The sequence below is a fragment of the Lonchura striata genome, chromosome 12 (genome assembly GCF_046129695.1).
Source record: "Lonchura striata isolate bLonStr1 chromosome 12, bLonStr1.mat, whole genome shotgun sequence".
Taxonomy (NCBI): Eukaryota; Metazoa; Chordata; class Aves; order Passeriformes; family Estrildidae; genus Lonchura; species Lonchura striata.
Window position 1 is genome coordinate 15,913,141 of NC_134614.1, and position 26,650 is coordinate 15,939,790.

The following is a 26,650-nucleotide window of genomic DNA, read 5'->3' on the forward strand; positions in this document are numbered from 1 at the left end:
GACAAGTAAAATTTCTTGTACATTTCATATTTGGAGTCTTCAGTGTTAAATTTATTTGGGATTTAAAGAATAAATTATTTTTAGTTCTTTTCCTTTAATCATGAGAGCATGGAATTTTTCTTTTGATATTCATTCACTGCTCTGGTACTCTGCTTAATCCTGCAAATCTTTATCAATTCTCTAAAGCAATTCTGTTGCAAGGTGCTTGATTTCCATAATCCCCCACAACACAGATGTTTATTTTTTTATATGAACCGCTTCTGGATTCTTTGAAATTTACAACAGTCCCTCAGACCACATAGAACTGAAATGTAAAATAACATAAAATGAGTACCATACCATTGGTTATCTCCCATGTGGGTTTGGCTGTATTTTTTAGAGATAATCTTATATCACTGTCCTTGTCCGGTGATGGTACTTGTGGTGAGGTGAGCTGAAAATCTGCTTCTCCCCTTACAGATATTTTCTGAGTCTGAATTTCAGGGTCTGAAATGCAATGCAGAAGTGAAATGCCTGTGAAGACTCATATTGTGTACATATGGGGCACTGTACTGGCAAACATCTTCTAAACAGCATGGGAAGCTTGCAGGGCAGCAGGAACAGGGCAGCCACAAGGAAGGAAAAATGTAACACAAGGTATGGAAGAAGGGCAAACCATAGTAATTATAAAAAACAGGCTTGCAAAAGTCTGCAAAACAATCAAGAACCACTGCAGCAGCTCAGTTATTTTCACAGCATGAGGAAAGAGAAGCATGTGTATAAATTGTAGCTACTCCCAGCAGGTGATGATCCCTGGCTCAATCACTCACAATACAAATAGTTGCAGAGAGAATGAGCATTTATTCACCCTCATACAGGAGAATAAATCATGATTTAATGAATATGTCTTCAGTAATTAATTAAGTAGATAAGGGATTAGAAAAACAAAGAATTAAGCCCCGGATGGATTCAAAGGTACAGTCATGCAAAAGTTTGGCAGTTTCTAAATATTCTTTGCTTATGCTCTTACCATTTTGATATTCATTTGCAGTTATTTGGAGAGTACTTCTTTTGTCTCCTTGATCTAAAGTATCATTGCATGGCCAGAGTGGTAGCTCCAATCTCTCAACTTCTGGTATGGTTTCAGTTGGTATTCCTGAATTTTGAAGTTGGCATGATGTTTTGCTACCTAAGGTCTTTGTTACCTTGAAAGACATTATTTCTTGATGAAAGACAAAAATATAACAACTTTCAAAATACTCAAAGGTAAAACACAGATTATGAATCACAGTTTTTTTAAAATATATATTTCCAAATTTTTTTTTAACACTATCTTTTCACAAAGCCTCTTGGTAGGCTCTATTCAGTGTGATATCTTCAATCTTTACAGTCAAGTAGCAAGCAGAGATTTTTTTTCACTGAGTGAATGGAACAATGCAAAGAAAAGGGAAAAAATTAGAATTCACTATCAGAATAAAAAAATCTAAAACTTGTAGTTATTCTAGACCTCAAGAGTCTTTTCTTCTTTGAAGAAAGGAATATCATTTTACATCCTGACTTTCAAGTGACTTCCTACACAAGAGTTGGCTGGATCCCTTATTCTCAGTGTTAAACTGAAAACTGTAGTCTTGATCTGATTCCAAAACCTGCATATTTGTTCCTGGCAGACTGGGATCAGGTGTTTTCCCTGGCATTATAATTGACAGCATCACATGAACTACTGTAAGGCTATCAGAGCACCCTGAAATGTAATTTCTGCTCTGCATTATAGCTCTCATCTTAAGGAAAAATATTTACACACACACACACACACACACACACACACAGAGAAACTTCAGCAGTCTAGAACAAAAAATTCACAAAAGTAAGAATGATAAGAAATCAAAGAGTAATTTCAGTAGAAAGAGGCATCTTTATGTATGATGCTGAATCAGCCTGTTCCCTTTAAGTTTTGATACCTTCAGAAGTTTTGAATTTCCCCAATCTCTTGTGACTCAGTTGCAGTACTGAGCCACTTCTTTGATGTATTTAGTAAGAGCTTCCCTGCGATTAGGGCCTGCTGCCCTTGGCTTTTCAGGGCACCTCTTAGAAGAGGCCTGGCTTCTCTGCAGCCCTGCATTCATTGAAAATAGCAACTAGATTTCCCCTTAGCCTTCTGTCCTTAGGGCTCAATAAACCCATGCCCTGTGCTGGAGCCACCCATGCACTGCTCCTGCCCTCCTCTGGATGTTACAGGATCTCTGGCACTGGAGGTCCATGACCTATCACAGTTCTCTGGAGGCAGCCTCTGGAATAAACCTTTAGTATAACTCCTCTGCTTATCAATATCTTCCTTTGCAAAAGGGTCAATGGTGTTGTTGGAATTTAGACCTTCTTACCTTTTCAGGTACCTTTGCATTGGTTCTTCTGTTTGAAGACGGAGGTGGCCCAAGGATTTTTGACCCAAATGCAATATGTGATACATCCTGAGTTTTTCTGTTGCATATGTTGCCTCTATTACCCAAGATACCTAAGTTAAGAAAATCAGGAGTTAAAAAAAAATTGCAGTACTTACAAACAATAAAAAGTAGCATTTTTTTTAGAATCAACTAAAAGAAAAGAATTATGAATACTAAACATATATAAAAGTTATATTCCTTTAAAGTGCATTCCCTAGAAATATAGGAATAGCAAATGCACATTTTATAAAAGTGTGTCAACATATCAGCAAGAAACTTTTGGTCTATTATAGAGACATAATTCTAATCTTCTTACTTTAAAGATTTATTTCAAAGTGGTTTATTTATAAACAATTAAAAAAAAAAAAAGGTTTGCAGGATTTCCTGAGAACTTTAATGAAAACCTAACTTCCAACAGTAAGAAAAAAGAACTCTAATTAATAAATAACAGAATAAATAAATAATAACACAAAAAACCGAAGGCAATACTGTCAAGGTATCAGCCACAGCTCAGAGAGCTATTTATGTGTACCCTGCTTTTTGAAATTACTGAATATACTGTATTACCAGGGCTGAGCCCTAATATTGCAAATGCACTCTACTGCTGCTAAAATATTCTACCCTTTTCACTATTTATTTTTTTTTACTGCTTAAGCTGTAGATTTTTTTTTTTTTTTGTAAGTCTTTTAAAGCATGGAAATTGCCAACCAGTCTTCAAGACAAAAAGTAAATATAGAATGCAGGTGAATGTTCTCTAAAAAATTTTAAAAAGGATAGTAAAATGGTTACACATTAATTTTACCATCAGGGTTGTAGAGCTGCATGTACTATCTATTTTCCTTTTATAATTCTCCAATATTGTCCGTGAATTCTCCTTTCCAGAGCTGATAAGAATGGTATCTTAACGTTAATTTATATTTAATATTTACAATATCCGAAGATATTTTCTTGCTACAACTTGTATTAAACTGCTATCTCAGTTTAGAGATTTGACACCTTCATAAAGCAATAAAGCAGAAACAAAATATTCTGCCTATTCCCCTGAGCATTTTTCATAACCTTATTTCAAGATCAGCTTTATTTACAGTGTCATCAAGGAAATGAAAAACAGATCATACATTAGCCACCAGTATCATCATTTACTGTACTAATAACCACAGAAGAAGTTTCTTACTGCCATTACCTGACTCTTTTCCTGGTTTGACATTTGATTACTGTAAACAGCTGCCATTTCACAAGATCAGATGACCTGTCTTGGTTTAACATCAATTTCTTTTTTACTGGCTACCTTGGGATGTTGTTAGCTCCAATTAGAAAAGCTGATTTGCATTAAAATCTCTCTTAATGACCACATTAATTGACTGCAATTAATTATCTACATCTACACATAACAGTGTGTTGATGACATAATGAACTAATATGTCTAATGAAAAGTGGATGATACTGAAATAATTTAGGTTTTTGATTATCAAATAAACAAAAATTTTAGTGGATTAAAAGAAAACTTTCCAATTAAAATGTACCTAAACATACCAAACCTTCCAATTTCAAGCAGGCTAACTTCTGAAATTTAAAAAACATGTCTGGAAGGACACATGCTATGTTAATAAGGTGGGATTGAAGACCACTACTGTTTATGAATAATTTTACAACTCCAGATTCCCAATAATGAACATAAATAATCTATGTTTCTCTATACTGCCATTTTTAAATGATGATCTATCTCTCTACAAAATTGTTTTAAAGAGATAAATCAATATTTTGAATTAAGACAATAGCACTGTAAATATAGTTGCCTTGGTGAAATTCTGCTGTTGACTTTACTGCAGGTAGGAAGCAATACAGTTTTAAAGCAAAATAGAAGCTTTACTAAAAAGCTCTCAATTGTCTGACCCAAGTCTATTTAAGAAATTTCACATCTTGGTATTTGTATCTACAATTCAGTTTCTACTGATTCTTGGCTTACAGATCTTACTGAAGCAGACATGCCAACTCAAACATAAAAACACAGGAAAATGCCAGTCTAGAACAGGCCAATAAACTCTCTAACATTCAGTTCCAAAGGCCAAACTCAATGCTTCAGAAATAGCACAAGATAATTCAGTATGGATTTTTGAAATCATCTGCCTTCAACACAGCTCTTAGTCTAAGGTTGGAAAAATTTGGAAGTACAAAACTGAATTTTCTCTTCACATTTTTACTCCTGCTAAATACAATATTACAGTTACCCATATAAATTGCCAACTGATCTTGGAATCATACCAGTTTCTTTACCAGCCTCTTTTAGCAGTAGATTCCACATTTTAATGATATTCTGTGTAACATGGCATTTTCTTTTATGAGTTTTTAATTTTCAACTGCATAATCACATCAAATGTCTTGTTTTTGTGCCATGAGATAAGAAAAACAGCTTTTATTGAGCATCCTTTGTATCACTGGTTACTTTATACATGCCCTTATGTAAATTTTTAATGTTATCAGCATATCTTATGTGAGAGATTATCATTCATGCTCCTTCTCCCTGAATCACTTCTTGGTCTGTAAGCTATTTTCTGAGATGGTTTAACTGATAATGTATAAAGTATTTCAGATAATAATGCAAAAATGATTTAAAGGTTTGATACCTTTTTCATTTCCTATGAATTTGAATTTCCTGCTACTTACTTTTTAAAAACATATTAAAATCTGAAAGTACTACTGAGCTGTATCTATGGTAATGATAACTGGCCTGCCTTGATTCATTTAAATTTGATCCTTTAAAGCTTATCTGGAATTATCATTCCTCCCCAGTGTAGAATCCTCTGCATTTAGAAAAGCTAGATTTTATGTGATGTCATGTTCCACATTTACCCTGTACAGTGGTCCCTGGACCATAATTTTTCAACACAGTGGTCACAAGACATAAAACCAGTAAAACTGAAAAACTTGCTTTGAAAACGGTGGTATTTCCTGCATGTTAGCCGCTTTGTTTTTCAGGAAAAAGTAAATATGGGATTGCCTGTCTCACAAGCTTAAAACTTTCTGAAGTCCCACTCTTTTTTAAACCAGTATCTGTATCATAACAAAATTTTGCTTCCCTGTTATTTGTTTCTCTGTTGAGATTATTCATAACTATGATAAACAATACAGAGACTAGAACAAAAACCTTTTAGGTATCCTGCTGTTAGCCTTCAGCTGTAACAATAATTTTAAATTTAATCCTTTCTTTGCTTTCTCTTAGCTTTTATCCAAGTCAATAGCTTGTATTGTAGCACATGACTGCCCAGCTTCTTTAATAAATCTCTTCAATGCAATGCTGCCAAACTCTAAATTATATGGTTTATTATTTTGTAGCTTAAAGAAATGCTCAAATAAGAGAAGACACAAATAAGATTTCCCTTTTCAGAGTATAAGTTGCGGACACTACATGCTCATATTGCCAGCAAAGTTTCATTGATGTGAACATACTTTAAAAAGAAGGATAACAACTTCACTGCAAAATGCTTCAATGTACATTCATATCACGTCACAAATATTGTTCTAAATCTCGTACTTGCATTAGAACTGTTCTGGCTCCACACATGTCAAACTATAGAACAGACATGAGTCTATGTGCTTGTGGCACTACAGGGGTGCAGGAGCTGTCATGTTTCATTTGAAGACATTGGAACTCTTAACATGGACATTTACAAAATAATCAATTGTTTGTACACATACTGTATTGATTGTAGTCACAGTATTTTAATACAACAGAATACCTGTTTCTTGCTGTGCATTTCCCCTACATTTTATTTTTGGCTTGTGAATATGATTTAGATCCAGCACTTGTGTAACTTGTGGGACATCACAATTGAGCTGGCAGGTTGGAGGAATATCATCTGAGGCCTCATATTTCCCAGGTGTAACAATGCATGTACCTAGAATCAAAAAACATGGGCATTACTTCATTACACTATGGAATTCAATTTGACTTCTATTATTTAGTAGAGTACATATACTTTAGTTCATATGGATTTAAAAATAAAATATATTATGTAAATTGGAAAAATTTGCTGCAACTGGTCACGTTTTCTTGCAATTTTTAAATTATATTGGATATACTTTTAAGCCAAAAATTTTGAATACAGTTATAGAAATATACACTAATGGCTGGAATAGATATGGAAAATAAACTTATTTGAAATGTCAAAAGAACAAACAAAACAATAAAGAAATACATTTTGTTAATTTTTATTACAACTCAGTTTTAATTGTAACACTGATACAGTGATTTTTGGATAAAATGAACATCTAAATAAGTATTCATACCTATGGGACTGAAAATAAAGAATGTAACAAGTTTTAACTCCAAACTTTGGACTCCGTTATGCTTTCAAGATAAACTAAAAAGCCGTCAACCTATGTATTCTTGTGACACCAGGCACTAGCAGAATGTGAGCTGATTATCTCTGCTTTCCCTTTGATAACCAGTACAGACTGAGTTTATGAAAGCTCTCTGCAAAGAAAGGAATCCATGTCAGAACCATTCTTGATGTTGCAACACAGATTCATTCCAAATTTTAGAAGACTTGAATATAATAAGAAAATGAATTAGCCTATTTTTCCAAGGAAAAGGAAAGGAAAACACACCCTGAAACCCAGATGTGAATAAGGGATTAAGTATTGAGATTCAAATAAAAAAAATCAAATGTTCCATGTTGTGTTTCAGTACAGGACATAGTTTTTCAATTTTTTAAATTTAATTTTTGTTTTTGGCCAAGCCAGTACATTATTTATCACTGTTGGGCAATACTTAGTGAGAAAAACCTACACATAAGTTCTGCATCACTATGGAAACAAGAAACTAGGTATAGTTTATGTTTGTATGCTTCAGTGTCATGAGGCAGAAAAGATGAAGTATTTCCTCTTCTATCTCAATGATCTCATACAGAAATAATTTCTTTGTATATGTGGTTTCTCCTTTGCATTTATTGTAATTTTAAAATTTCAAAACATACTGTATACTTGCTACTTGAAAAGACTAACACACTCATTGCACCTTGAAGTCAGTACTTCCACCACACCAAGGAGTTTGAAGCAAAGAACTCAACCCTTGTCCTGCTTTCTGCTGGGAAAGCTTTAATTTTCTTCCCAGTAGCTGGTAGAGAGCTGTGTTTTGGATCAGGCATGTGACCAGAGCTGATGACATATTGGTGTGTCAGTTGTTGCTCAGCTCCCCAAGCTGCCCTGTCAGGGAGCAGATGGCAGGGGGACACAAGAGGCTGGGAGGGGACACAGCCAGGACAGTTGACCCCGACTGACCCAAGGGATATTCCAGACCACATGGCAGTGTGCTCAGCAGATGCATTAGAGGGAAAGCTGACTGGGGGAAGATGCTGGTGCTAAACAAATTATGCATATTAAAAACAATTCTCCTTATTGGGTTTTATTTATCTTTTTTTTTTTCCCTAGTCATTACAGTTTAGCATTATTCATGTGTTATTAGCTCAACCAATAAATTTTCCTACTTTCACTCTTCTGATTTTTTCCCCCATCCCACTGAGGGGAGTGGCCGTGTGCTGCTCAGCTACTGGCCACAATAACTCTCAATACAAGTTGCAATGTCACTGCATTCAGTGGAGTTCAACTTACTGGTCCAGCCATTCTGTGAGGGAAAAAGCTTTATTAAAGAGCAATCATAATAAAAAAAAAATCTTACTATTGTTTTTTTTTTAATTGGGTATGGAAGTATAGAATCATTTTAATTCAGCTAAACCTTCAGCTGTAATGAAAATTTAAGATGGGTCTAGAGAACAAGTTTAGAGGAGTAGCTGAGGGAACAGGGGTTGCTCAGCCTGGAGAAAAGGAGGCTGAAGTGAGACTTTGTAGAGAGGTAGGTGTTGGTGTCTCTTCTCAGGTAACAAGCAGCAGCACAAGAGGAAATAGCCCAAGGTGTGCCAGAGGATGTTTAGATTGTATTCTAAGAACACTTTCTTCATCAAAAGGGTTGTCAAGCCCTGGAACAGGCTGCCCAGGGTGGTGGTGGAGTCACCATTCCTGGTGGTATTTAAAAGCCATGTGGGTGGGGATCTTAGGGGCATGGGTTAGTGGTGGCCTTGGCAGTGCTGGCTTCACAGTTGTACTTGAAAGATCTTAAAGGTATTTTCCAACCTAAACAATTCTATGATTTGAATTGCCTAGATAAGGAAATTCAAAAGCATACAGAAAGTACTAATGCCCACCAGCTGTGTAATAATCATAGAATTGATAATGAACTAATTAAAAGTGTAATATTTTATTACGCATACAGTTTATTAAAGCTGTTGACTCATTATGTTAGCTGCAGTTTAGAATTTTGGAACTCATTTAGAATATTTAAGCACATTTCAGAAGCTGTTTAGGATGGAAGGGAAAAAACAATGCACCAATGGAATTAAATTAAATGAATGCCAGTGAGAGCTTGAACTGCAGTTTCCTGCTGAGAATTTACCATATTCTCTCTGTAGACATTTTTTAATTAATATTTTTTCCACTCTTACCAACAAAAAAATTAGAGGAGTACTTACAAGGTTTGCCTACTTTCCCCTATTGGTTTAGTGTTTCCAAATGGAAGATACATCTTGCTACACTTACAATACTGTTAACTACCTCTCCTTCTGAAACCAGAAGTGTTTTTACAGGTATGTTCCTTAAAAGCCGCAAAATGAAAATTTGAATGAAACAGAAGTTGAGTTATTCCTAGGGGTGCCTTTAAAATAAGAAAGTGCCAGCTGTGCTTTTGAAATTTCTCCTATATTACTGTGAATGCCAGTGAGGAATGAAATTCTCTCCTAGGAAAATTATGATTCAGGATTATGATGTGAGTCTGGAGACTGGTAAGCTTGACCACTATCCTGATCTATTATAAAAAAACCTGTCATTTTTCAGCTCACCACCAATATTACTTTTCCAATAATTAGGATAACTGGATGTGATCTGAGGTGTTTATTATAGTTTCGTAGTTCTGTTTCATATAATGTTTTGTTACAATTTTGTCTGCATTATTTCAAAAGAAATCTTTCATCAGCTGCTAACATCCAAAATTAAGAAAGCAAACAGCAAGTACTGCCATTTTCAGTACTTCTCTTTCCTCTAAGATACTCTGTTCGTGGACAAAATACGATTTCTATCAGCATAAGATACTCTCTACACTCTACTTGATAAATCTTGCCAGAATTTTTTCAATAAAACACTTCTAAGGAATTCAGCGTTTAAAACACAGGAGTACACGCATATTTAATTAGTTGCCCTAAGTCCAACACTAGGCAGACTTAATATACTGTACTACCACTTTAATTTTTATGAAATCATGTAATCCTTCAAATTGCCAATCTGATGAACAGGAAGCTTTTGATTTTATAACATGAACAGTTGTGATTAAGACTAGATAGTAATTGAAACACACCATCTTCCTCAGCTGTATCTTGAGGCTTGAATTTTAAAGTGAAGACCTTTCTTAGCTTACAGTTGGCTGAAATAATAATTCCATCCAAGGACCGGAAGAGAGCTCCTTTGAATATTTCATAGGTGAATGTTACCAAGTCAATACACATATTGCACCACTAGAAAAGAGAAACAATACTCTTTAGTAAAACCCATGAGCTGAGGCTAGCACACCATCTATACAAATAAACAAGATGGCCTTGAGGAGAAATGCAGGAATTTTCATTTAATCCACAGAACTGTAATACATTTTATATGATTACTCATGTAAAATTTAGCTGATCAATGGTTGAAATTTTAAAGGAAAAGTAAATTTTAAAGGAAAAGTCAAGGTAGAAATATTAGCTTCTAATTGACAAATAGCAAATATTTTTGAGAAAATATTTAGGTGCATACATTACTGTTCAGGTCTTAAATCTGAATTTTTGGAAGGAAAGTAATACTTGTTTTGAAGACACCAAGCAATGGACTGAAAAAATCAGTATTTAATTAAAACTGATACTTCTAATCATGAAGTTGAAAAATATAATAATTTGTAGGAATACAATACAGAAAGCTAGCATTTGAAAATGCAAACTATGTTCTGCTGATGGAACAAACAACTTATTATATACCCTGATTCACAACCCCTCATGATGATAATAACAATCAGGTTGTGTATGCAGTAAGTTGAACTATCAGAACCACGTCAAAGATCTTTTTAATCACTGAAAGCAGTATGCTCCCTCCTTTAAGAAAAAACAATGATAAAAAGGCAGATAACCATTTAAGGGAGACAGATATGTATTCAGATACACTAAGGAATATAGATCTACTCTTTAAGGTTGGTCAAGTATTAAGGTTATTAAAATATTTTGTCATTATAAATGATCAGAGCATCTAGACATATCTGATTCACACTTTATTCTCTAAATTAAAATTCATAACTGAAGTTCATCTTCTGCTTGAATTTAACTTGGTGTACGTTAATGCACACATTAATCCTGTAATACCTGTACTAGTCTGACACCAACTAACTGAAATTACACCAAAGAAAAATAATTTAATTTCATTCGATTTTGAATTAACAGCAACTTCAGGGGTATGATCTGATACATATTCATTAAAAAAATCCAATGACTTCTTCCCACAAAGCAGAAAACCTCTCAAGTTTAAGTTACCACTATTGCTATTACTTAACCTATCTCAAAAAAGTTATAAATTCAGAGGCTTTTTGTAAAATATTTTCTCTCATGTCTAGCCTTAAATTTGCAACTGCTTAGTATACTGTTATCTAGTTCTATTCATGCAAATATATATTTTCAAATAGTCTCATATCAAGTTTATTTTCTAAAGCAGTATTTGAGACTCTAATCCTTTCATGGTTATACAGTAACCATCAGGCTTTGTATCCTGTCAGCTTTTGCTGTATGTTGTGGCTGGGCATGGGTGAGTGAACATGAGACTTTCTCATCAGTTTGATACACAGATTGTTCTATATATGCCAGAATTTGGAAGAACCTGAAGAATGTGAAAGCAGCCATCAGCTAGAGTCTACCTCCAGTGAATATCATCAGAGGTCACTACAGGAGAACAGACATGTGAGCAGGAGCACTATCATGAAGAAATATCAGGGACACAGAGAATATTACAGAGGCTGGATTAACAGAGAGCTGAAGAAACATTACAAACAGCAGTAATTTTGTAAAATGAGGATGAATTCCTAATATAAGAAGAAGGCTAGAAGAGAATCAGCACTAAGTGGTTCTGCTGCCATCTGGTAAAGGGGACATACACAAGTATCTTCAATCAGTAGGAGCTGAGTTCTAAACAAGCAATAATTTCAAAAAATTCATAATTTACACAAAATATTTCAGATTTTCAACCTTAATCTAGGTAATACTCCCAAGGTACCTACTATTTTGCGCTTGATCATAAACAGAGGAATTTTTGCATGCAGAGGGGTTACAGACAACTCCTTGTGGACTGTTGACAAATACAATCTTCTTTTAATATTGTCAAAATCCGTTATCCTATAAAAGAAAAGTCAGGAGAGAATGGAACAGATCTTTGTCAATTCAATAATCCAGTATCTTTGGGAAATCACAAAAAACCTGTTCATGTGCAGAACCTTTATGTCAGTGACAGCAAATATCGAATTTAAAAATTCTTTTACAAGATGAGTAATGAGATTTCTTTCTCCAATTCAAACTCTGTGGCTATATCCCTGCATATATAAAATCACTTTACATGCTAATTTAATCTCAACAGTCTACACTCTCCTAGATTTCCACAGCCCTTCAGAGTATGAAAGAATTCAATTTGTATGAACTAAGAACTCAGAAGCCTTTAATCATCACACATATTTTGGCCCCTAAAGCTTGTCTTATCTTGGGGCCTGCTAACTTGAAAAACATTATTTGCTTTCTTTTCCTAAAAATGCTTCTGTCACTGCATATAGATTTTTTTCAGCTTAAAGGTAAACACAATACATTGTGTATCTGTTTTACTTCACGAGGACTTATCTTCAAAGGTGAATTATAATGCAGCAGTTTATTGCTTACTATTCAGGTCATATCACAGTGATACCAAGGACACTAAATTTCAACATTTCTAATAAATTCAGACTACAGCCATGGTCACAAAAAAAAAAAAAAAAAAAAAAACCAAACAAATATTTCCTTTAAGCTGATAAAACGGGTCACTTTTATGTTCTATTTCCTTCAAGTCTTGTTAGCAACTGTACTGGTTTTGACTGGGACCCAGTTAAATTTCTTCAGAGTTGCTTGGAGAGTGCTATGCTTTGGGTTTGTGCTGGAAGCAGTGTTGGTAACTCAGGGATGTTTTCATTGCTGCTGGGCACTGATTACACAGAGCCAAGGCCTTTTCTGCTCCTCACCTCATCTCAGCAGCCAGGAGGCTGGGGATGTATGAGGAGCTGGGAGGGGACACAGTCAGGACACTGATGCCTGCTGACCCAAGGGCTGTTTCAGACAACGCAGTGCCATGCTCAGCAGAAAGAACTGTGGGGAAGGAGAAGGAATGGGGAAAGCTCAGAGCTATGTTGTTTTCCCATGCAGCCATTACACAGCATGAAGCCCTGAGCTCCTGGAGATGGCTGAACATCTGCAGGTCCATGGGAAGGAGATAATGCTTTGTTTAGATTCTGGTTCCATGTGCAGCTTTTGCTCCCCCTATTAAACTGTCTTTATCTCAATGCACAAGGTTTTCCACTTTTACCCTTGTGTAGTCTCTTCTCCAGGAGAGGGCCCACTGTGGCTCGCTGCTTCCTGGGGTTAAACCACAACAGCAGCACAACCTTGACATTCTCCAGCTGTCCTCCCTTAACACTCCAGAGCACAGATACTACTTTAAAGGCTGCAATCTGGGAAAATATGCTTAATGTATGGAGAAACAATGATTAATTTACCTATTGTTTTGAACAAACCTATTTATAACAGATGGGTATTTCTCTGTAATTAGCAGCCCCTCTGCGAAGATAATAAATACTTATAAAAACCAATTTTTTGTCACTACTTAGTGTTGCTAAAAGTAATTACTCATAATCATTCAAATGTTGGGTTTTACTTTAAAATGTGAGACTGCCCTGTAGTCTTTTTTTTTTTTTAATTTATTACTGAAAACAATTTTTCATTAGCTAAGGACTACCTGTAGTTTAAATAATGAAATTATCATCACTCAAAATTTGCAGAGTAACATTTGCAGAATAAAATAAAATTTGCAGAATAACCCTAAGATATTCATAGGTTTCCTTAGGTCAGCTTAGGAGGACATTAACTCTGGGGCACATTACATACTTTAGTTATTTTTGCCAATTTGAGAGTTTAAGCAAGGAAAATCCAAAATATACTGCATGTATGTAAATATCTAAAAAATCTACTAGTACAGGCAATAAAAATACATAAGCATCTTCTCATTATAATGATAGTCATTAAGACTATCATCCAAAGCAAACTGTTCACCAACTTTCCAGAACTTGCTGATTCTTTCCTCTCCCTTACAGATAACCTGACCTTTAATCTATTCATCCTCATAACATGGGTGGGCAAATGAAAACAAAGTGGAGGACTCTGCTATCTGTTTCATTTTTAAAGACTTGGCAGTTCCTTTTATAAATCATATGCACTTGAAAAGCAGAAACTCCAGTACCATGCCAAGAAAAAATGATTTTATCCTCACTGTTGTTATTGTTTGACATGAGAGATTCCAGAATCAACTGCACATATTTTTATGAATGGACAAATTATACCAAGTCCTTGAAAATTGATTACATCAGAACACCTCCAAGTGTCTTACAAGGCTGATACCTGGGCTTGATTTTATGTTGGAAGAAGTTTAAGCAAGATGTGAAATAATTCCATGAAGATCACCATCAAATGGGCCACACAGCTAAGCCTTTAATTAAGGCATAGTTCCACCCATCACTTTACATTCCATATAGCCTTTGGTGAAAATCTATTAATCTAGTTTCCAGAAGCTCTTCACTCTAAATCTTGAGTGCTCAGAAGTGCTAAAAAATCAGTGCACCAAAGAAGTCCAAAGCAGTGCAGCAATGGTTGCTTGAAGCTCCCTGGATTTCTTGGTTATGTGTAGAGATGAGCAGTTATGCTGAGAAACCAGGTAGTTGCAATAAACTGAGTACTGAGAAACAAAAATACTATCCCTGCTGAACTTCAAACTGCATAATTCTCAGTAGAGAATTTTGCTTTAAATGAGGTTATGACAGAGCAATAGGAGCCTAGAATTAAGTCATGCATACCTCCAAACAACTGGCAATAAAACCTAAGTTCATTCTATACTATCAGCTCAATATGTTTAAATTTTACTATTTATTTGTTATATAAATAGGTTTATCTCTCTCCCTCATGAAAAAAAAAAGAACCTTGGTTATAGAAAGTGGTAAATGCACAAGTCAGTTACATTCCAAAATGTAACACTGAACACATTTGTTTAGATCAAAAGACACATTTATATCAGACTCTGTCATATAAGTCTAAAGTAAGACTTTTTATGATGATAGATGTGCCACAAGGAAGGGTCAAACCTGAGATGCATAGATACAATCACTCCTAAAAGTGTAATTTATTTCTGTAAATACATTTAAAATAATAAAAATACTTATATTCCACAGGCAAAAGTAGGTGAAACATTCAAACAGGCAAAAAAAAAAAAAAAAAAAAAGAAAAAAGAAAAAAGAAGATAGCCTTAAAATTACATAAAATAATTTATTTCCCAGGAGAAGTAAGATTATTTAAGAGTTAGTGGTTAGTGTAACTTACACACTTTTCAATTACATTGCTTATTGGAAAATAAAAATAAAGCAAGGGTCTGAGGAAACTATTTTCTGTAATAACTCTGACAATAGGAGCTAGAACATCATATCTCTCAGCTGCAAAATAACTCCAGAGTACTTTTGGTGACACACAACTTTTTTTTCCTGCTATACAAAACCAGAACTTATGTTAAATCTACAATGCCAAGAAACATTTGCAGCACACATCTGATTTTCAAAGATGAATTAAAAAAATCTATATGGGAGTTAATGTATTTTTATTATGTCTGTGCTTGAGTATTTATATCTAAGGGTCAGACATGATAGAAAAGTAATGAGACCATGTTGAGAAAAATGAGGTGGTCAACAAGAAAATCAACCTCATTTATAATAATATTCCTGTGATCAGCAGGTGCATAACTCTTCCAGCTATGGTCATTAACTGCATTCATTTCACACTTAACATCTACATTTGCAAGCCATTTGAAAGTAAAATTACCTTCCAATTCAATTTTCAATTTTATTTTACATCTTCAAATTTGATTGACTATTTTCCTCACAATGGTAACTATAGTGAGATTGCAAGTGAATGGGAGCAACTACCCAAGAGCACAGATAGACTCATCTGCTCAGATTGCCTATTCACTTTGCTTCTGTATAGATAATAATTTATAACCATTTGTTAATGTTCAATTCAAGGCCAAAAATGAACTTAGGAAAAAACAATACTGAACTGTTGAAGGGATGCTTCATTTGTCAGGATCACATGGTCGTCAAATGAAAGTGTTTTTCTCTTTATAAATGATGTAACCTGGAAGTTTACCAAACATGAAAGAAGGCATTTCATCGATGTTGCTAAGCTAAGAGCAACTCCCATGCAATTTAATACTAACAGAAATCTCTTTGTATCCTGGTCAAAATCCAGAGAGAATTTTCTGCTAATGCTTCACTATTGGTATATTAGTATATTAGTACTTAACAATTGCAGTGTCATTTTCTCCATAAAAGGCATGTGCTTCCTAAACATTTGACAATAGCATCATTATAATCATCACCTCCATTTTAAAGACAGAAGAAAAAGGAATGCCAATTGCCAGCTGATTTGCCATGCTTTCAGATTCTCAAATTCCCTTATTCAGGAGCACTCTGTACTTCACATACATTTTATTTTATATGCTACTTGCTACTTACTATATGTAAATTGGTCTTGTAGGAGATAGTACATTACTGAAGTGGCTGCCTGATGATCTGCAATCCAGAGCGATGTATCCTGCCCTCATAAAAACAGATGTATTTACACTGAAAATAAATCAAATCTCTACAAAAGAACAGATCTGGAAGACTGATATATCACCCAGATCTAGAGAAGAAGTTGTAAGGTGTACTGGAATTTCCTGTTGATAGTGTTTTTCTAGAGAGCATTAAGGAAAAAACCCACCAAGTGCCCTTAACCAGTATCCATAAAGAGGGAGCAACACAAGTGGCAGGCACAAAACAAGAATCATCAACTCTAACTGTTAGAATAAAAATCTTTCAAAATATGAGCAGTTATGAAGAAATGGTGAATCCTGACCTCTCCCTACAAGACACTGACATATTTGCCATCAATTCTCCAAATAAAAAAAATGACCTGGTATTTTTCCTGACCAAGCATAACTTCATGGGAAATGTTACAACTCCACATGTTTCACAAATCATTCTGGAAGTGCTCACTAATATTCATAACATATATTTTAGAAAATTCTACCAATATTTTAATATCATTGGTTTTGAAATAGGCTCATCTTTCTCTTGTTTTCAAGTATTTAGTAAATTCCATTTTACACACAATGCTATGTTCCTCTGAAGGATGGCTAACTTTGCCAAATAATTTAGAAAACTGTAATTCTAGAAAATAGTTTTAAATTTTTCAGTACAAAGTACTCTAATGAGTATTAATATGTAGAAAGTTTAGTGCTAACTTCTTTTCCAGAATCTAAACAAAGTACCTCTATAATGCAGTTATTTATACCTGCAGCAAGTTATGTTGGCTTTTTAAGTTCATTGGCTGTTATTTTTCATGAATTTTCTGTTCTAAAGAGACAATCCATCCTTTCATCCATCCTTTTGAGACAAAGGAAAGGATGCAGGATGCTTGCACTTGCTAATATAATAGTTCTCTAAAATACAGCCATATTTCTCATATTCAAACCATTTATTCTAATTACTAAGAATTCTAATTACTATGAAGTCTTCCCTGTAAAAAGACAAAATTAACTTTCTTGCTAACAGAATTTAATTTATTTGGCATACAAAAATCCTGACTAACAAACCCTACAAATCAAATATAAACAGTATTTGGTTTACCTCGTTACTTACATTGATTAACTAATCAAAATATAAATAATTAGTACTTTAATACTTATACTTATTAGTGCTTCCATCTAAAGTTCTAGAAAATGTGATGACTGGGGGAGTTATTAAAAATGTTTTACTTTCAAATATATGAGCTAAAATCTCCTTTGTAAATTATGAAATTGAATGTACCCTAATACTTCCAAGAATACTTCTGTATTTCACTCATGCTTCACAAAAAAAATCAATGAACATGTCTCAGGCTACTAAATACCAGGATTTAAAATAATCTCTTAGCTAAATCTATTCAATAAAGTTTACCTTCATTCTCTATCTAAAATCTTACAATAATTTTAGATATACATGATAGAATTAGCATCTATATCCTGCTTTGAATTTTAAGATGTTGGTCTAAGTTTTGCAAGACTAACCAAGATTCATATTGTTCTGTATCTGAAATCATGCTGGGTGTTTAGGTTAACATGAATAATTTATGATATCTCTGTCAGCAAAGCTAAAATGATGACTGATTATGATAGCATCTAATTCACATAAATTCAAATTGTTACGGTATCTATGAATAAATTAGCTATGCCTGTAAAACCTATTATGTTGTGGTTATTAAAAATCTCAAAGTAATAAGCTTATATTTATAGAAACAACTGTTTGAAAACAGGAAATATGGTACCAAAATACATATTCCACTGTACTGTTCACAGACCTTGGAATAAGATATATTATCAGCAAGCACAACTACTTCAGGAATAAAGAGATGTTGACCCCTTTTTCCCTATAGATTCCTTCACACATAACTAGATTCAACAGAAAACTTATCAGGTATGTTCCAGAGTTTGAAACTCTCAGAGTTTGCATTAATTCAGAATATAACAAGAGCTGATGCCTTCTGGAGCTGGCTAAGGCTAGTGACAAGCAAATCTAATTTTACTATGAAGAGTGGGATAGCAACTGAGCAAACCTGTTGATAAGCACTTTGCCAGCTGAGCAAAGGTTTAAAGGCTGAGGCTGGAATATCAGGAAGAATTAAGAAATTAAGAGACATAGGTACCATTAGAGTGAATGAGCAATCATGTGAATCCTCGACACATTCTGGCTGGAAAGATGGTCCATATGGTACTGAGTGGTTCTAGGAAGTGGCAGCACAGCAGAGCGCCATGGCACATTAATACCAAGCACCAAACCTGGACTAGGAGGCAGCAGTTTTCAGTGACAATGGGCATGCTTGCTCTGCAGGTTTTCATGTCAGAGGTGAGGGATCTCATAAGAGAACTCAGACCTCCCCAGCTACAAGTTGTGCCACATGTGATTTACAGCTGTTTACCATGCTAAGATTTGAAAAATTTGAAGCAGCATGAATTTGCCATCACTGAGAGAGGCAGCATGACTCCAGAGCTGCAGCAATGGATGACTAAGTACCATGCCTGAACTGGGAAAAAAAAGGTTGAGCAATACAAAGGGACTCATACAAGACCACAAAATGTTTCAGTACATAACCAGGAATTGAGCATCTCATTCTTGTTCGCACACCAGACCAGTCTACTCTTTTTATTTGATGCTATGGTACAATTTCAAGGTCTGTTTCCTTACATCAACTGTTCTACTCATTTGCTGTAAAACTTTCCATTACAAGAAGTGCTAATTTCATGTGATACCCAGCACTGGGAAGAACTGTATCAGAAACAAAGTATGACCATGACTGGTATTACAGTTCTTTAAGAATAAATGTTTGAGTGCTTGTCAAAATGTCAAGTGGAAGTACTAACACCCACATGTCCATGTTTTCAGAATTAAAACAAAGATGACAAAACAAGCCAGCTGCTGTTTTCTTTTACATCCAAATATTTTTTCAAACATTGAGTTACCTTTGCTTTTTCAGAAAAGTAGCAAAATCCATAGCACTGAAGATTTAACAACTGGCTACTGCATATGCTATAGACAGTTATATTCAGCATTACTAATAGCTTTGCTATTATTTGCTCCAAAGAAGCTATATAAATTACATGCTCTCTACCTTAGTTGTGATTTTATTATGCTTCATCAAATTTTTCATCCACAATCTATTTTACACATTTTTACAGAGATCAATACATTGATTGTTAATGTGGTGGTATTAATCTAATCATGCCACATAAAAAAGTATCTAAAATTTTATTTAGATTTCCTCTGAAGAAAAGATAAACCAGCTAATATATGGTTTGCACATTTCAGTGTTCATGGCAGGAATATTGAATGACTGGTTGACAGCAGCAAGTTAGAAAGTTTAGCTCCACTGATGCCAGCAGTGATGGATGGTCTTAAAGAAATTCTTGTTTGCTGACCAAATCAATCACTGAACAGAATGCAAAAGAAGATGAGGCTCAAACTAAATTCCTATTTCCATCTCTCTGCAGAATGGGAGAGCAAGAAATGTAAAGCTTCATGCCCAGCCAGTACAAAACTTGTCAGTGATTTTACATAAACTAAATTTTGTAGCTTGGCATGCTATCAATTTTCCCTGCTCAAAGATTCAGCACTAAGCAGTCAGGTTGTGTAAGAAACCATCTTTGAACATTAAACTTCAGGAAGCAACAGCACCATCAACACTTTGTCCACAAACAAGCAAGAGATTTCTTTCAAAATATCTGAAAAGAAGGGAACTGAACAGCAGCCACATGGCAAGAAGGACTTGCCTTTATTATTTATTGAATTATCTTAAATCTGCTAGGATAAAATAATGCATTGTCTATTCTGCAAGTCTTGAAGGACTTTATAGGCACAAGTAAGTTATTGTTGATTTGAAATACAAAACTCAGTATTAAAACTATTTTAAAAGAGTTTTTATTAACTTTTTCATACAGCTGCACTAAGTGGGGAACAACTGATATTGTACTTTTGAGACATAAACACCTTCATTCAAAGTAACTGGAGCTGCAGAGAAAATACAGTTAATATAGTTTATATTCTATGCATTAAACAGCAATATAGTATAGGTTACATAGAATGTATATATAGAAAATACAAAATACATGTATTTAAATCTATACAAGTACCTAAGAATATAGTAAGAACATATATTCTTATGGACATAGTAAAGATGGGAACAGGAAGTAGAAAGAAAAGATGAAGAAAATGTAGTCTAAATGTAAGCTGGAAAAGAAAAGTCAAATATGGGTGGGACAGGTGTTAGAAAATGTTTTTATGAGAAAAATAAAATTAGTAGAAGTAGAAAAGAGGTTCTTGTTAAGAAGGTAGCAAATACCCAAAAGAATCAAACTGAAGACGACACTACAAAAAAATATCTGAATTCCTGCACCTATCATTAAATCTCTGTGCCTGCCAAAAGAATATCCATGAGAAGCAAATCTTGGTTTTGAGTTGGTAGTTGGTGTTTGGTCTCTGTGTGTTGTATCACATATCCTGTTTATTTTGTCCCTTTGTCCCTTTAAATGCAAACGTACAGAAAGTCAAACAAAAATAAAATTCTTTCATTTTACAATTTAATTGCTAACTCAATTGATATCATTCAACCCATCCTTTTTTACAGGGCTTCTAATGGCATAATCTTTCTTTTGTTAATCCAATCTCAGATATTCTATGGACTACAAAACTGAGTGAGTTGTGCTGTTTATATATAATATAAACAGATGGTGTCACTTGGGGAGAAATGGTGTCCAAAGCCTGACAACTGCCAAAGTTTAAAACTCTATTAAATCATTTCACACCTAACTAATAAAATGTCTGTTTCTGCTATATCTCTCTTTCTTCACAGTGTGGAAATAATTATACTAATTGAGCACTCCATTTGTTTTTCTAGCTTTTTAGCATTTGTTTGGTTGTGTTTTTCTCCTCCAGTTATTAGAATATGTATTTCTTTTTGCCCTGGACCAAAGGACCCTCTCTTATGACTTATGAATAATTCTCTTGTGAATTTTCAGGCAGTCCTCATGCATCAATATTTTCATATGTTTGAAAAATTTGTGCTCCATTTCTTCAGATTTTTCATCATCTTCATTCAGGATTTTGGAGTTTGTTATGTCTTCAAAGGAGTGTCAGTATTTAAAACATCTAAGAAATAATGATCTCATTAGCTTAATTACTTTTTGTTGACTTGACAAGTCACCATGCTTAATGCAAAATATGCCACCACAATTAATGACTGTAATCAAGAATTCACTTTAAGTATTCAAAGAAATTTTATGCATCTTACAGTAACTCAGTGGAGAAGTCTTTTCCCAATGGCACAAAAATCTGAAGTGTCAGAAATTGCTGCACCAGTCCCACTAGAAACAGGAAAAAAGAAAAAAAGTGCTGTGTGCATGCAGATGCACGTTTCACTATCCCACATTTCAATTTTGTACCATATGCTATGCTCCTACAACACTATTTCCCAAGGTTCACACAACATACGAATGCGAGAAAAACCTGAAGAAATCCAATTCAAACTGCAATAAAAGTATTGTTTTAAAAGTCCCATCTGTGGCTTTGGTGGAATTCTCATGAAAGCAAAAGGAACCTTTTTTAAGCTTACAATTTTTGCGCTCCAAGAGCATGAAGACAATAAATTTCCCATAAGAATTATAAAATGAAGTAATACTGTCCTATCAAGATTATCTTATAGTCATGTTACATTTGCAATCATGTTGGTGACAATGTACACATTGCTAAGCAACTTCAACAAAACTCTTAGGTAAGAATGCAATTCAGATCATGACAATGATGCTCAGTGGAGGCTTCTGATTTTTAGAATAATAGTAAAGGAGTTGGACTGAGGGAGAAAACAAAAAAAAATTCAGGTAGCTTCCTATCAAGGGAAAACAGTACAAAGCTGTCTGAATTGAACCATATGTTGTTTTCTCAGATATTCCATCAGGGACAATATGGGCTGCTTTTCATTGACTTCACAAGCCTGAACAGCAACGTTGGCTTCTCCTTTAAAGAATGACAAATCAGAACTTTCTTCTTTTGAGGGTCAAATGACACCTTAAAACTCCAAATTAGATTTGCATGTATAGTATATTTTATTTTGCAAGAGTATACAAAGTTCCAGTCCAACCAGGAGATGATATACTTGATTAATTAAATATTTGAGGTACACACACCTCAAGAGAAGAGACCAAGACAGAAGGAAACAGAATGGTAACAGATGGAAACTTGACTTCAGTATTGCTGCACTAGGTAAAGTAAATTTAAAACCAAACTATTTTTAGCAGTGATTACCCACACAATAAATTCTTAATCCTCATTTTAATATTTAGCAACAGTTAACAACTGTTTTTCTTTTAATTGTTTACTGTTTGCTATATTAGTTTATTATACCATTGAAAATAAATTCATTTGGCTTCTCAAAAAATACATTGCATTAATATTTAATGAAGATAATAGCCAATTTATTTTATGAAAATCAGATTAAACTTCAAGGCCTTACAGAGTCACCAGCCCAAAGGATTTTATTTTTGGTATTTATTGGAAAAAACTTATGCCTTACTATATACCCTACATTAGAAGTACACTAGAAGATTCCCATTCCATTTGTTTAAAATCACTATCTCAATTTTTCTTCAAAAGCAAGCAGTTAATTCTAAGCCAGCTCAATTCACTCCTACAAGCCTTATGAGGTACAGCACCCTGTCATGGAGTTTAAAGAATATGATGACTGTTGTATTGCAGACTGCTTGGATTCTGGATTATTGTGGTGCAACAGACATCCTGGGAAAATATTCCATAGTACCCTTAAACACTGATTACATAAACACAGCAAAAAATTTGGTATAAATTTATTGTACCACTATCGCTTATTTGATAGAAAAGTAAAAATTATTTAAAAATCCTAAGAAAGGGGACAGGAACCAAGTTCACATTAATTAATGCCAGTAGAATTACTGACTTCAGAAAGTGCTCAATGGAGTCAGAAGTTATTTATCAGACACTGGTCTGTAGCAGGATCAGGTACAGGAGTGAACTTGGCAGCACCAGGACATGTTAGATCTTCCCTACAGCACTTACTCTAATATGGCATTTCTGTAAGTTTACTTATTTGTAACAGACCTGCTAAAAAGTTAATGACAAAACTTTTCCTATGCTGAGTTATGCCTGAACTAAGGGAGAATAATGTTTAGCATTCCAATATAACATTGATGCAATAATCAGAACAGCATCACAGACATTTAATTCTTTGATACTCACAAGTTTGTTTGGTTTCCCTTGGTAGCTTCATTTTGTTGATTAGACTGTTTCCTTCAAGTACAAAAACAAAGCCTTTTAGTTCTTTGTCATATTCCTACAGAAAGGAACAAGAAACATAAGCATCTGGATACAATTCTCCTCCTGAAAACCAGCCATGCTCCTAACATATCAGAAATGCAGATGGCACTGCAAGTATGACTGGTTCACATTTGATGGCAAAAATATAATCAACACAAATATGTCCTTTACTTGTATGTTTTATGAACAAATATTGCTGACAAACAGGATTCACGATTCAGTGAGCAAAGCTCAATTCATTGGTTACCAGAGTACCAAAATTACTTTCTAAATATTTAAACTGCAAAATTACACTGTGACCAACTCAGTCTGCAAGCAGGCATATAGAAGTAATTTAAGTAGTCATTTAGTCTGCCATAATGACAGAACTGCAAGTGACAACTCCACTGTCAGGTCAAAGCCCTCATTACTTTCTAATTTTAAGCTTCATTCACATTTTTCTGGTTTATACTCTAGGTTTTACAGATTTCTTTAAAACTTACTTTTGATATAGCTGATGGGTTGCCAAAAATCTTCCATTTTGCTCCTGGGTTCTTGCCTTGAGCACTGAATATTTCAACAAACCGGCCCCCCTATGATAAAATGGTTTAAGAATGCATCATCCAGTCAAATGCTCAGCACTAAATTATCAAGGATCAAGATGAGAACCTAAGAATATCCCTCTGTATCACACTGTTACCACAGTCAGTATTACTGATCAGTCAGACAGCAGAATATCAATAAGAGCTTCTAGACTACTATAACATATCAATTTGTGTAGTCAATATTTGGCTTTACTAGAGGATCAGAATTGAAGGAATGCCATGGAGTATTTTAAATTATTTTATCTATTATGTCATTCTCTAAAAAGCAAAATTGTTGTAGATATTCAAAAACCATGCAAAAGATGACTAATTTATATCTGGATAAGATTTATTTCTACAATTTGCTGAATGAAGTGAGTTTTAAAATACGCTGCTAAAAAATAAAAGGTGTTGCAGATTGGATGTTTTGTCTGATTTCCAAAGGAAATGGAATTTACACCATTTGTCTATATATGTGAATGGTTCTGCCTAAATATTTTTTAGTAACTTTTCTACTAGTTACCGAATTTCAACCTGATTTGACCAAACAAAAATTTACTAACTTTTCTGGGCCAATTTCAGCGGAGTAGATCTGTTCCAGTCAGTATCACCATGAAAAGGGTAATGCCTACAGCCTCCACGAGGGAACAGAGAATTACTACTGGAAAAAGACTATTATGGATGTTCCTGTGTCAGGTGAAAACTCCTGGCACAAGAGTATGTGCCCTGCTGGACATCAAGGAATCCAAACACAGGCTCTTGGGGAGGTTAGCTTCATCACTTCTGCTTAAGGAATTACTTGCTTCTAGATTTTTGCCATTTGATGTTGCATTTTTTGTGACATCTGATGCACTCAGCCTACAGTTTGCTAAGCATTTTTCAGCAGCATGGTTGACCTAATCAATCATTACAGCCCTGCCATTCCCTTCTCATTTCTAGTTGCCTGCACTCTCCAATTCTCTTTATGCTCAGCTGCCCAAGCAATTGCCTGCAAGTCAGAATGTGCAAGAGGGGCAAGCAAAAGAAATGCTCCTCATATGAGTTTTTCAGAGAACATCAACTCTGAACTGTTTCTGAATTAGGTATTTTCCTCTGCCCACACACACCTGGCAGCTCCAGCTATATGGCTGATCCAGTGACTGGACTTAGTTCTAAGGAAATTCAAAATGGCATTCCATAAACTGCACTTCAAGATATTTTTTAAACTTACAGTGGATTAATTTTTTAATATGGTATACAATCAATTTCCAAGTTACCTGATTTATTTAAGGATTACAGGATCAAGCTCTCAAAAAGTTAAAAAGTATTTTTAACTGTCAAGCTGTATGTGCTTGCAGCAAATCTTGAACAAGTGGCTTTTTCTTCCATCTTTACAAATATATTTTGTTGATAGCACAGCCCTTGAGTCAGCCCTGTTTTGAGGTTAAACTGAACAGGACATGGAAAAATACCAGACATGACATGAAAAAATGTCAAACAAACAGTGATGCAACTTTTGCTGACAAAAGATACTTGGTGCTGTGGAGAATGGTTGGGTCTCATGAAGGGTCCCAGTGAAGTTGGGCAAGGATCTGCCAAACTCCACAAGCAACTGGAGGGGAGTATAGGGCATCCCTGGGGAGCACAATCCTGCAAAGCCAGTGGCAGCTAGGCATCAGAAATTCCATGAAAAGCTGAGACAGCCTAGGAACAGCATCAGAAATATCAATTTTGGGTACAGAAGTAGCACATCTGGGATCAGCAGGGAAAATGTAGTTGGGGTAGGCTGTTCCCTTGGGATGGGAGTGGTGCAGAGAAAGGGAGGGTAAAGTGTGGTGGGAAGAGAGGCCAGGAAAGAGTAAAAGGGATAATGAAGCTCCAAATATTGTGACTGCTGTTGTCACAAGCTTGTGCTGGACCAAGGGAATAAACCAACTCCCTTTTCTGACTACACCTTAGGAGCTGGGACTCCTTCCACGACTGCATGGAAGCAGATGTGCCTTCCCTGGCTCACAGGGGCAAAGAACAAATGTCATTGGCAAACTCATGATGTGCCCATTCTAGACCTGACAGCATCAGCAGCTACTCACTAATTCATGACACTTCTATAAAAATACTGAATTATTAAACACTCCAAAACACTCCTGTAGCTGTACTTTTTGCATCTCAGAATATGCTATTTTAATTGAGCTTTCTTAGAGATGAAATGAAAAATGGGTAAAAATTAGAATTATTTCTATTTTACCTGATAATGGTTTCTGAACATTTTCCCAGCTTTCATAGGAAGAAAATAATTTTAGCTTCCAATTAGTAATGACACTTGCAAGCTATGCTGAAAAACAAACAAACAACTTTAAATAGGATTTGACATGAAAAAAATCCTATAA

General features: G+C 34.8%; 1 protein-coding gene across 2 annotated transcripts in view; it reads right to left on the reverse strand.

The window, feature by feature from the left end:
- CFAP20DC (CFAP20 domain containing) overlaps positions 1 to 26,650 on the reverse strand; it is a 69,297-nt gene that overhangs the window by 37,994 nt on the left and 4,653 nt on the right. Inside the window, exons 2-11 of one of the 2 annotated variants that reach the window (XM_077786146.1) lie at positions 26,509 to 26,595; positions 24,204 to 24,293; positions 23,644 to 23,737; positions 21,668 to 21,740; positions 11,755 to 11,869; positions 9,820 to 9,976; positions 6,155 to 6,313; positions 2,358 to 2,488; positions 1,010 to 1,184; positions 340 to 486 (exon numbers count right to left, since the gene is read on the reverse strand). In XM_077786146.1, the coding sequence (XP_077642272.1) occupies positions 340 to 486; positions 1,010 to 1,184; positions 2,358 to 2,488; positions 6,155 to 6,313; positions 9,820 to 9,976; positions 11,755 to 11,869; positions 21,668 to 21,740; positions 23,644 to 23,737; positions 24,204 to 24,293; positions 26,509 to 26,544 (1,177 nt within the window). In that variant the 5' untranslated portion in view covers positions 26,545 to 26,595. Of the gene's footprint in view, positions 1 to 339; positions 487 to 1,009; positions 1,185 to 2,357; positions 2,489 to 6,154; positions 6,314 to 6,731; positions 6,892 to 9,819; positions 9,977 to 11,754; positions 11,870 to 21,667; positions 21,741 to 23,643; positions 23,738 to 24,203; positions 24,294 to 26,508; positions 26,596 to 26,650 lie in introns of those variants that run through there. The other variant, XM_021530814.2, reaches the window with a different exon arrangement.